Source organism: Clupea harengus, chromosome 12 (genome assembly GCF_900700415.2).
Source record: "Clupea harengus chromosome 12, Ch_v2.0.2, whole genome shotgun sequence".
Taxonomy (NCBI): domain Eukaryota; kingdom Metazoa; phylum Chordata; class Actinopteri; order Clupeiformes; family Clupeidae; genus Clupea; species Clupea harengus.
Window position 1 is genome coordinate 28328303 of NC_045163.1, and position 12550 is coordinate 28340852.

At 45.8% G+C, this 12550-nt stretch overlaps 2 protein-coding genes across 2 annotated transcripts; one reads left to right on the forward strand and one right to left on the reverse strand.

Moving 5' to 3' along the window:
• Positions 1-4120: 4120 nt before the first annotated feature.
• On the reverse strand, positions 4121-8292 carry LOC105909380 (galactose-1-phosphate uridylyltransferase). The gene is made up of 4 exons (XM_031577435.2): positions 7906-8292; positions 6515-6684; positions 4744-4819; positions 4121-4217 (listed from the first exon to the last, which is right to left on the reverse strand). Exons 1-4 carry the CDS (start codon positions 7940-7942, stop codon positions 4165-4167), a joined length of 336 nt encoding a protein of 111 aa, XP_031433295.1. The 5' UTR covers positions 7943-8292; the 3' UTR covers positions 4121-4164.
• A 54-nt stretch (positions 8293-8346) lies between these two features.
• On the forward strand, positions 8347-12504 carry sigmar1 (sigma non-opioid intracellular receptor 1). The gene is made up of 4 exons (XM_012838008.3): positions 8347-8722; positions 9846-10046; positions 10691-10783; positions 11133-12504. Exons 1-4 carry the CDS (start codon positions 8434-8436, stop codon positions 11360-11362), a joined length of 813 nt encoding a protein of 270 aa, XP_012693462.2. The 5' UTR covers positions 8347-8433; the 3' UTR covers positions 11363-12504.
• The last annotated feature ends 46 nt before the right edge of the window (positions 12505-12550 follow it).

Sequence of the window (12550 nt, forward strand, 5' to 3'; positions counted from 1 at the left end):
CTTCTCTCCTCTCCTCCCTCCTCTCCTCTCCTCTCCTCTCCTCTCTCCCCACCTCTCTCTCATCTCCTCTCCTCTCCTCTCCTCTCTCCTCCTCTCATCTCCTCTCCTTTCCTTTCCTTTCCTCTCCTCTCCCCTCCTCTCCCCTCCTCTCCCCTCCCCTCCCCTCCCCTCCCCTCCCCCTCCTCTCCTCTCCTCTCCTCTCCCCTGCTCTGCTCTGCTCTGCTCTCCTCTCCTCTGCTCTGACTGGTGAATACATGGAGGCCTGCGGGGCATCACTGGATGACTGAGCACCTGGGCGGGCACACAAGAACCCAACATCAGAGCACCTGGGCGGGCACACAAGTACCCAACATCAGAGCACCTGGGCACACAAGTACCCAACATCAGAGCACCTGGGCACACAAGTACCCAACATCAGAGCACCTGGGCACACAAGAACCCAACATCAGAGCGCCTGGGCAGTGGGCTCACAAGTACCCAACATCAGAGCACCTGGGCACACAAGTACCCAACATCAGAGCACCTGGGCGGGCACACAAGAACCCAACATCAGAGCACCTGGGCGGGCACACAAGAACCCAACATCAGAGCACCTGGGCACACACGTACCCAACATCAGAGCACCTGGGCGGGCACACAAGAACCCAACATCAGAGCACCTGGGCGGGCACAGAGGTACCCAACATCAGAGCACCTGGGCTCACAAGTACCCAACATCAGAGCACCTGGGCAGTGGGCTCACAGGTACCCAACATCAGAGCACCTGAACACACAAGTACCCAACATCAGAGCACCTGGGCACACAGGTACCCAACATCAGAGCGCCTGGGCAGTGGGCTCACAAGTACCCAACATCAGAGCACCTGGGCACACAAGTACCCAACATCAGAGCACCTGAACACACAGGTACCCAACATCAGAGCACCTGGGCAGTGGGCTCACAGGTACCCAACATCAGAGCACCTGAACACACAAGTACCCAACATCAGAGCACCTGGGCACACAAGAACCCAACATCAGAGCGCCTGGGCAGTGGGCTCACAGGTACCCAACATCAGAGCACCTGAACACACAAGTACCCAACATCAGAGCACCTGAACACACAAGTACCCAACATCAGAGCACCTGGGCACACAAGTACCCAACATCAGAGCACCTGGGCGGGCACAGAGGTACCCAACATCAGAGCACCTGGGCGGGCACAGAGGTACCCAACATCAGAGCACCTGGGCACACAAGTACCCAACATCAGAGCACCTGGGCGGGCACAGAGGTACCCAACATCAGAGCACCTGGGCGGGCACACAAGAACCCAACATCAGAGCACCTGAACACACACGTACCCAACATCAGAGCACCTGAACACACAGGTACCCAACATCAGAGCGCCTGGGCAGTGGGCTCACAGGTACCCACAGGAGTGGGGTGGGCTCCTTTTGTATTCTCTCTGTTTTGGCCAAATGAAGACTTTTAAACTTTTAAACTTTTAAACTTGTACTCTTTCCCAGTTTCTCCCTCTCTCCTCACCTTATATATATTCAGCTCACAGACGTATCGATTTCCACCGACAACAATGAGGGGTCAAACTCCCCGCACCTCGCCGTGTGTGTGTGTGTGTGTGTGTGTGTGTGTGTAGGAAGGAGCTTAGATCCCCGCACCTCGCCAGATTTCCCTCCACAAACTCTGCATGGCATTAAGGGGTTGGTCAGGTACGGAGGAAATGCCATCATGTTAATGTTTGCTGAGCCCTTCCTAAAGTGTGTGTGTGTGTGTGTGTAAGAAGGAGCCCTTCCTAAAGTGTGTGTGTGTGTGTGTGTGTGTGTGTGTGTGTAAGAAGGAGCCCTTCTTAAAGTGTGTGTGTGTGTGTGTGTGTGTGTGTGTGTGTGTGTGTGTGTGTGTGTGTGTGTGTGTGTATGTGTGTGTGTGTAAGAAGGAGCTTAGGCGGTCCCTAAACACTAAACTAAGATTTGAGCCAGGTACAGGAGAGTCATGTGAAAAACCCTTCAAAGCCCCGATGAAGTTCGACACGCCTTCATGCCTTTTCACAGTCTTGTCAGAGACCCATAATTGAGGTGTCACTCCCCTAAAGGGAGGCGCTTTAAGCCCACCGTCTTTCCCTGACAGCTTCAGAGCAAGGGGTCAACGCAAAAGCTGCTCCACAAGACTGAGCTACTTCATGGAATAATAACAAGAAGAACATTGAGCTACTTTACGGAATAATAACAAAAAGATATTGTGGATGCTCTTCTCTTGCTGTTCACGTTGCTTTTCCCCCACGCTCAGTGATGGCTCTGTTATTTTCTGAGGACGTGTGTCAACTATTAAAAACGAATACCTCGCCTGCCAAACAATTCACTTTACATCTTAAAATCAATGAAACTAACACGGAACAATAGCGCCTCTCGGTGGTGTAAATTGGAGCTGCAGGGGACGAGGGTCTCCGGGCCTCCACGGCCTGCGTCAGAAGCCATTTGATTCTATTTGGCAAGAGATTTATCACATGAACCTGCAAGCTCTAACCAGCATGAGGGAGATTTAAGAAAACATCCCTGCTGTGTTCACTTCAGCAGTAAAACATGAAGACTTTAAATCTGTACTGGATCTATGTTGGCGACCCTTAAAGATCGCATTACACAAGGGCACGAGAGTAATGCTCTTCTGCTCCATCAGTGACAGTGAGCCTGTTCCCAACCATAAAACACATTACAGATAAATGGGGCTTTGCGGTGCAAGTGCACTACAACTCAGCAACAGCCACGATGACCACCTACAGACAGGCAGCCATAGTGAACATCTACATGTACCAGTCTCTCTCTGTGTGTGTGTGTGTGTGTGTGTGTGTGTGTGTGTGTGTGTCCCACTATGCTCCTACAGACAGGCAGCCATAGTGAACATCTACATGTACCAGTCTCTCTCTGTGTGTGTGTGTGTGTGTGTGTGTGTGTGTGTGTGTGTGTGTGTGTGTGTGTGTGTGTGTGTGTCCCACTATGCTCCTACAGACAGCCATAGTGAACATCTACATGTACCAGTCACTCTGTGTGTGTGTGTGTGTGTGTGTGTGTGTGTGTGTGTGTGTGTGTGTGTGTCCCACTATGCTCCTACAGACAGCCATAGTGAACATCTACATGTACCAGTCTCTCTCTCTCTGTGTGTGTGTGTGTGTGTGTGTGTGTGTGTGTGTGTGTGTGTGTGTGTGTGTGTGTGTGTGTCCCACTATGCTCCTACAGACAGCCATAGTGAACATCTACATGTACCAGTCTCTCTCTGTGTGTGTGTGTGTGTGTGTGTGTGTGTGTGTGTGTGTGTCCCACTATGCTCCTACAGACAGCCATAGTGAACATCTACATGTACCAGTCTCTCTGTGTGTGTGTGTGTGTGTGTGTGTGTGTGTGTGTGTGTGTGTGTGTGTGTGTGTGTGTGTGTGTGTGTGTGTGTGTGTCCCACTATGCTCAGACAGACAGCCATAGTGAACATCTACATCTACCACTTCCTCACCTGCAGAGACTTATGCATTAGAAATACAACCAGGCTGCAAAGTCCACATTTAGAGCACATGATGTGTGTGTGTGTGTGTGTGTGTCCCACTATGCTCCTACATCACTGAGTCTGTGTGTATGTGTGTGTGTGTGTGTGTGTCCCACGATGCTCCTACATTACTGAGTCTGTGTGTGTGTGTGTGTGTGTGTGTGTGTGTGTGTGTGTGTATGTGTGTGTGTGTGTGTGTGTGTGTGTGTGTGTCCCACTATGCTCCTACATCACTGAGTCTGTGTGTGTGTGTGTGTGTCCCACTATGCTCCTACACAACTGAGTCTGTGTGTATGTGTGTGTGTGTGTGTGTGTGTGTGTGTGTGTGTGTGTGTGTGTGTGTGTGTATGTGTGTGTGTGTGTGTGTGTGTCCCACTATGCTCCTACATCACTGAGTCGAGTGGAACACTCTGACAAATGCAACGGCACAATCATACATGTTTTGCATGAGAACATTATAGATTTGTGTTGGGTTAGGTTTATACAAAATATTGAATTGCGGTCACGCAATAATAATTTGACTTAAACATGTAATGATCTAATTGCTGTGCAGTATAAAGTATAAATGAAATAATTTAAATCATTAAAGCAAACAGACTGAGCAGCGCCGAAAGAGTAATAAGTAACATAAGTAACATCTCACCAGACGCCGCGGGCAGCTTTGGATTGAAACAGAGGATGGTGGTCAGCGCCTGCAAGAAAGCAAAGCTTGTGTTAATGAGTGTCATTCCAGGTCTAGTGGGGGGGGGGGGGGGGGGGGGTCATCTACTGGCACACTGGGACTGCTTTAATGAAAGGACTGAGCTTAGACATTACATTTATATTTACATTTAGTCATTTAGCAGACGCTTTTGTCCAAAGCGACGTACAAGGGAGAGAACAGTCAAGCTAGGAGCAATAAAAAAACATGGTGTAACAATAAATACTACTTTACATAAGAATAAGAAAAACGACCTAGAAAGGAAAAAGAAGTGCAGGAATGTAACTGCTGAAGTGCAAGTTAAGCGCTAGTCAAGGTGCCAGTTTAGGAAGGGAGATGTGCTCTCTGAAGAGTTGGGTCTTCAAAAGCTTTCTTGAAGGTAGAGAGGGACGCCCCTGCTCTGGTAGTACTAGGCAGTTCGTTCCACCAACGTGGAGCTACATGTGCACTGAATACATGGTTGTCCGCATATATCTACTCTTTTTAAGAATAACGGAAAAAAAAGTCTAACATCTCACCAGGGTCCGGGGCATCTGGCTGGAGAGCTGGGAAGTCGTTCTCGAACAAAAAGGTGCTGTCATAATCGGGATTCACCTGCAATAAGAAGAGACATTGATGTCAAAGGACAGCAAAAAATTCCCCCACATCGACCATTTAAGTGAGCGTGATATTGCAGAGCGCCAGCTTCAATCACTCTCAATGGCTATCCTGCCAAAAACACGAAACGCATTAAGTGATCTGGGTTATGAGAAGCTCCGGGCCAATTTTGCGAGGCTAAATTGTTACATTAAGATCTGCTTTGACTACATTCTCCCAGGGCTTTAGCAGGCCGAGCAGGCCAGACGAGTAAAGGCTGTTAGGATAATAATCATCATGCTCTCTCAATCATCCCCACGCCGCGCTGCACCGCGCCGCGCCACGCCGCGCCCTGCACTGATACAGCATTACATTTACATTTACATTTAGCCATTTAGCAGACGCTTTGGTCCAAAGCGACGTACAAGGGAGAGAACAGTCAAGCTAAGAGCAATAAAAAGCATGGCGTAACAATAAATACTACTTTACATGAGAATTAGAAAACAACGACCTAGAAAAAAGGAAAAAGAAGTGCAGGAATGCTGAACTGCTGAAGTGCAAGTTAACAGCAGGAGGACTGGGAGACATCGCTCCAGACCCCCACAGGGGACACTTCTCTGTGTTCAGCCTTCAGCCACAGCGGAGATAAGGTGAGCGGAGCACAAGCCGCACGTCACGTCACGTCAGACAAACTATTTTGAAAAACAAGAAGAGATGGCAAAAGTAGCGATGAAGACGATCCATCACGCAGGGGAAGCTACGGCGAATGATGAAGTCATCATTTCTCTGCCTGGCACAGCGTGGGACCACAGGGTGCTGCTGCCTACACATCAGTTTGGGAAGCAGGAGCGTTTTTGTTTTCACCTTTTAAAGATGTAACAGCCCACACACACTCTGCCTCTGGCACGGGATGTGTCTTTTAATGGCATACTGAGTTTGCGTAACGTCAGCTGCCTGTGCCTGTGCCTGTGCCTGCCTGCGCACTCAATATGGAAAGACCTGCTGATCCGCAGCTTTTAGGGCATTGTTGAGTTGATTAATGCAAATGCATGTTTCAGACTAAATGCCCTTATGGGACAGATGTTCTGTACTTCTATGAATCTGCCCACACAGCTATGCTAATTATCTGACAGCGCAACTGAAGGTGTCGGACTGACCAAGCACGACCGGTAGGAACTCTCTACTTAACCCTTCCCTCTCCATTGGAACTCTCTTCTTAACCCTTACCTCTTGATTGGCTCTGGGTATGAACTCTGTTCTTAACTCTTACCTCATTGATTGGCTCTGGGTATGAACTCTGTTCTTAACTCTTCCCTCATTGGCTCTAGGTATGAACTCTGTTCTTAACCCTTACCTCTTGATTGGCTCTGGGTATGAACTCTGTTCTTAACTGTTCCCTCATTGGCTCTGGGTATGATCTCTGTTCTTAACTCTTACCTCATTGATTGGCTCTGGGTATGAACTCTGTTCTTAACTCTTACCTCATTGATTGGCTCTGGGTATGAACTCTGTTCTTAACTGTTCCCTCATTGGTTCTGGGTAGGAACTCTGTTCTTAACTCTTACCTGATTGGCTCTGGGTAAGAACTCTGTTCTTAACTCTTCCCTCATTGGCTCTGGGTATGAACTCTGTTCTTAACCCGTCCCTCATTGGCTCTGGGTAAGAACTCTGTTCCTAACTCTTCCCTCATTGGCTCTGGGTATGAACTCTTACCTCCTGATTGGCTCTGGTGTTGCCAGGGCACAGGGGGTTGCTGGGGTCGTGGCGCGGCACGTCGTCTTCCGGAGGGTTCTCCACCTGTCCCTGCCACGGCCGCTTCATGCGGTGGGCGGACACCAGCACCCAGGAGCCGCGCAGGGGGTTGTAGCGCAGGTGCTGGTGCTCTGGGGGAAAACGGCGGTACGGTTAGAGACCTCACACACACCTCACACACACGGGTCGGAGTCCACTTGACCTCAGCCTGCCCTGCTGCAGGAGCACCTACTGTGAGTGTGAAGTAGAACATGAAGTCAGTCCGTTGCATAATCCATTGAGAGACCAACCTCCTGAAAACAGGCTACCTTGGCTGAATCTACCTTGGCTGAATGTCACATCATTCCCTACCACCAACATGAAAATGTATCCTATGACCATATCACTGTCAGTATGAGCGAACCTACTAGACTCAAAAGAGCAAGTTGGTCTGCTGCTTGGATTAATGACGAATGATAAATCAATGTAGGCCTACTGATCAGTTCTGGTCATCTTGGCTAACTGTATTTTCTACTGTTCTTATTTACTTCCCGCTTCCTGCAAAGTCAAAGCCTCACTTTCCTACCGTATAATGCGGGTTAATGTATTGTCATACAGGATTCAAAACTGATTTATCAATTAAGGTGAACCTTTCAGCACTTAACCTTCTGAGCATGCGCCAGACAAACGGTCACGAGTGCAACCTTACGGATGTGGTGTGGTGAAGACAGCAGGGTTTGTAGACGCGAAAATAAAACATGCAGCGCTGGGAGAAAAAATGAAGAGACCACTTCGACTCTACACTCCACTTTTTTCTTAAATCAGCACCTCTATATGTATGACAGCCATTCCAGTCCCGTGACACAACACTGCAAGTAGTACCTCATAAGTAACTGGAATTAAAAGATAACCACTGACCATGCCAAAAGAGCTGAAAGAAAAGTTTAAGTGAGGAAATGAAGGGTTCAAATCTGGCCTTACTGGCAGAGGGGTCAGGTTGCTTCCTAAATGACAATATGTTTTATTTGGAATTTGGGAGAAATGTCAGTAGTTTACAGAATAAAACAAAAAAGTTAATTTTACTCAAGTTTTACCAGAGAGGTTCTTAATATTGCATTGGGCTCGTCATTTTTCCAGAGCTGTATTTGCCAAGAAGGCAAGAAAATAGCGAGGCTAAATGGCTCAGTTAAAATATAAAATAGCATTACTGATAACAAGCTCTTTGCATAACATTTTAAAACGCGCGTTTACAATCTAACCACAGAAACTTTGCGTTACCCTTCGACAAATGCAAAACCACTGACAACGCGAGTGTAGGCTATGGTACATTGTAGAACTGCAATACGGAGACGACTACATTGTGACAGCGCTACCTTTGGGATCAAACACGAGTTTGTTGCCATTGTCCATTGCACCGTCAAACCCCAGTCTGAAGTATTCCTTAACACGGGTAAACTACAACGCTTCCTGTTTTCATCATAGACATCTGTCGGACTGGCGTGGTGCGGCCACCATAGAAAGGCTGGAAATAAATTGTAGGTCATGCGGTTGCGTTAAAAAGACGCAGATACATAGTACCGTTATATTCGTTTATTATCATTGTTTTGCCCATTTAGTGCTTCAAATTGTGTGAGTTTAGTTATCAGATTTGGCATAGAAATGTCTAAAATTAGTAGTTTGATCAGTGTTTTTCCGAAGCGGAACAGTTTTGAACTCTGAAACTAAAGGCATCAATCATTTGCACATTTATACCTTTGATGACGTACATGAAGTTAACATTTACGGACTATTTCAAGAACGTCTTTTCGCGAGTATTTTCTTGACAAGGTTTTCATTGGCTTAACGGATAGCTTTGCCAATTTCCTATTGGTCAAAATGGGCTCCAAGTTTTACATCAAACCATGCTAGTCGGAATTAGCTTTTGGACAGTATTAGCAAACCATGGGGGACTGGATGAAAAGCGCAGTCTGAAACAGAGCCAGGTGGTCCAGTGTTTTATGTTAAAGTTGTTTGTTATTTCATGCCTATTTTTTGAGAGCTCAACAATGTCTTTGACTAACAAATTTTTAAAACTCGTCGTGGCAAGTGGAGTTTTATTTTTGGCTGTACAGTACCTGCGATATTGGATGGTAAACAAACAGTATGTGTTTACCAAGGAAGACATAGCTAACTTGGCTAAACAGTATGCGGGTAAGTGGATTCAAACACTTTGAAATCAAATGTGAAATCTACACGTTCCGTGTAGCCCACACAGAATTGTTACTGTCTGAACAGTCTTGTATTTCACGTCACATCTCTAGTATTGAAGTGTTGCAGTGTATTCCAAACGCTTGTTTGCAGTGCTCACTTATATTATCTCAGTCATCTCGACGAAGTTGATTGTGATTCTCAAATTGTCATACAGTGCATCATCACTTTTACTTCAGAAGAGTTCATTTCATTGACAAGTTCTATGTTAGTAGGTCAAAGGCAAAGGCAAGTTAGTTTAAGTATCACATTTCACACACAGAGGCAATTCAATGTGATTTACATAAATGAAAGCAAACGCAACAGACCAAGAAAAGAACATGACATTGAATTCAATTGCGTTGTTGCAGTTAGAAGAGCATAGACAAGCTAAAGGACATAGTGTGTGAATAGAGCATATGACCATCTTCATGTGAATCTATGAAGGCCCACATTCTTCACTGGAATACAGACGTTCAGAAAAGCCTCTTGGAAACACGTTGCATACGTGGAGGCTACAGGTTTGCGTTCGTTGCCCTTGACCTTAACATGTCTGTTATCAGATACGTGATGTCACAATGGTCATTGCTTCACACATTCCAGTTTCAAACCGGGGACTATGGTCAAGGTAATATCTCTCAGCTGAAACCTTCAAATGTTCTGCCTTTTATAAGGATTTATTGGAAACACACGCACTTACCCCAGTGCACCAGTAGAGACTGGTTAAAGTGTTGAGTTATGAGGGCTAATCTTTCCATACTCGCAAGAAGCATGTTCTCAAATTCTGTGTACCCATTCATAGTTCACACAGTTTAATGCGTTGGCTGATTTCCTCATATGAACTGTAGTGAAAGAGGGATGGTTTCACTCCTGGCCTCTTGGGTTGAGAGTTGGCTTCTGCTTGCCCTGATCCCTGTTTACCATTGGTGCTCTTGAAAATGACACCAAGCCCCCTTTCGCACTAGACGTTGACAAGGCGATCACCAAATGTTTAAGGAGTGAACGATTCAAACACCTGGTCGAAACAAAGAGCCATTGTGCAGTTTGAGGATGTGTTGTTGTTGATGTTGTTGTTTACCTGCCTCAGGTCAGGACCATGAACAGGCCTTCGCCAAGGTGGTGGTGGAGCTGCGTAAGCGGTACCCCGGCCACATCCTGGAGGACGAGGACCTGCAGTGGGTGTTTGTGAACGCCGGGGGCTGGATGGGCTCCATGTGTCTCCTCCACGCCTCGCTCACGGAGTACGTCCTGCTCTTCGGGACGGCCGTGGACACCGGGGGACACTCGGGTGGGTGTCCTAGATGGATCATTTGTGTGTTTGTGATGAGATGAAACTATTTAGGTTATAGTGTTCACTTCATTTCATTTCACTTATTACCACCACTAATACTTACACCTGCACTTTTTATATACTTATCATATCTACACTTCTTACCTCAACTGCTGCTAGTCCCAATTCTGTTCATATTACATATCTATTTCTTACTGTACATATATATTTATTTATTCACTTACTCCACTTTACATATGCACATACTCTGCACTTTTTTGCACTTCTGGTTAGATGCTAAACTGCATTTCGTTGTCTCAGTACTTGTACTCTGTGCAATGACAATAAAGTTGAATCTAATCTAATCTAATCTAATAATGGCTGTTACTTTGGTTGGTTATCGATGGTATCTTAACTGGTATATCCTTTTTGTGTCCATTTTCTTGCAGATGTCATTGTTAAGTTTGTACCCTGATTTATAGTAATACTACAAGTGTATTTCTCTTCATCAAACATGTAATAATCATGTTAATAAGCTTCTATGGACTTTTAAGTTGAGGTGTGAAAGTTTCAGGATTTTATACATTCTTTTTGTCTGTTGAGGCCTTTTATTATCACTGTCTCGCTTTCCTTATATCTCTCGATCTCTCTATCTATCTTAGGCCGGTATTGGGCAGAAATATCAGACACCATCATCTCGGGGACATTTAGGCAATGGAAGGAAGGGACCACAAAAAGTGAGATGTATTACCCTGGTGAGTCACCATGTCGCTTTCAGTGAGGTAAAAGTAATTGCGACCAGATACAAGGAATCAAAGGATGTTCTAGAATGATAAAGACTGCTGACAGATTGTGATCAGTGCCTGATTGTGTGTGTGTGTGTGTGTGTGTGTGTGTGTGTGTGTGTGTGTGTGTGTGTGTGTGTGTGTGTGTGTGTGTGTGTGTGTGTGTTAGTTAGAGAGGTAGAGATTCCAGGGCACTGCAGGCATCCCCTCTATCTGTGATTCACAACAAAAAACCCTCGCCAGATCCTGGAGAGATTGTTCAGTGTGTGTGTATGTGTCTGTTAATATCCTGTCCTGTTGTTGTTGTTGTTGTTGCTAGGCGATACAATTGTGCACGTGCCCGGGGAGGCGACGTCGGTGCAGTGGAGCGCGGGGACGTGGATGGTGGAGTACGGCCGAGGCTTCATCCCCTCCACGCTGGGTTTCGCTCTGGCCGACACCATCTTCAGCACTCAGGACTTTGTGACGCTCTTCTACACCGTGAGGGTGTACGCCAAGGGGATGCTCCTGGAGGCCCACACCCTTCTCACCGAGGCTGGGATCTTCTGACCATCCACTTCTTAACGCTCTTTGTTTTTTTTGTCTGTGTTCCGTCCTACGTGGGGAGGCAGGCTAACTGTGAGGCACTTATGAGGACTGGCTAAAAGTTATCCCAGGCCTTCAAAGGCCAGCTAGACAGGTTGTTGTGATGTGACAAACTTAACACTAAAATACTGACCAATCTGCCCATACACAGTTAAATAGAAGTCTGCAACTGCCGCTACTAGTTATTTCTTATTCTTTTCTATTTCAGAATCTACACAATTTTTTGCTGTAACTAGGAATGTCATATGAGATCTAGAACTTGTGCAGTATCATGACAAACCGTCGTGTGCACGCACTCGGAGAGGAATTGGTGTTGACGTATACAATCCAAGCGTATCAGTTTGTTTGTTTGTTTGTTTGTTTGTTTGGGTTCTTTGTTTTTCCGGTTATGATTTCAGTGGGTATGGGACTGTCTCTTCAGCTTGCAAGTAAAACCTTTTTATAATCCCTTGATCACACGTTGGTCCAGAAAGGAATTGAATTAATTAATTAATGTTCGCAGATTGTCAAAATGTCTGTGTAGTCATGGGTATGTCAAAATCTGTGTTAATTTCAGGTTGGATGCTGTAGCTGTCTGTGTTAATGACTACATTCACTGCAAAAGTTGTACTGTAAAAATGAACAGAGTCATGATTTCAATCCTGCATGTTCCCACCACCTGTGGGAGATAATGTCTGGAACGATCTGACCAATAAATGGAGAGATGCACTACAGTCTTTATCTAGTTGTTTATCTAGTTGAATACCAACATTTGGTTAGGTGGTGGTTGGTTGGGGACACAGTTCATGTGACAGTTCTTATAACTGTCCTGTTCAATGTAAGGGCGAATGCAACATGTCCATGTATTATTGTGCATATTGTACGTATGGACAGACGACATGCATGTTTATTTTCCCCGTGTTAAATTTCAGTAAAACTGTATTGTCTTAAGTTCATTTCTGCACAAACACGTAGTATTCCACTGTTATTGGGAGACGAAGAGACAATCTGAAAAGGCAGTACTTCGCCACTTAGTTGTGGAACATTTTCCGTGGAAAAAAAAAAATATATACTGTCTGATGAGTTTACAATGCTGACATAATAAAATATGACAATACAACTCCAAAGGTGTCTGTGATACTTAAGCATTTCTCAGTTCTTGTCATGAACTAA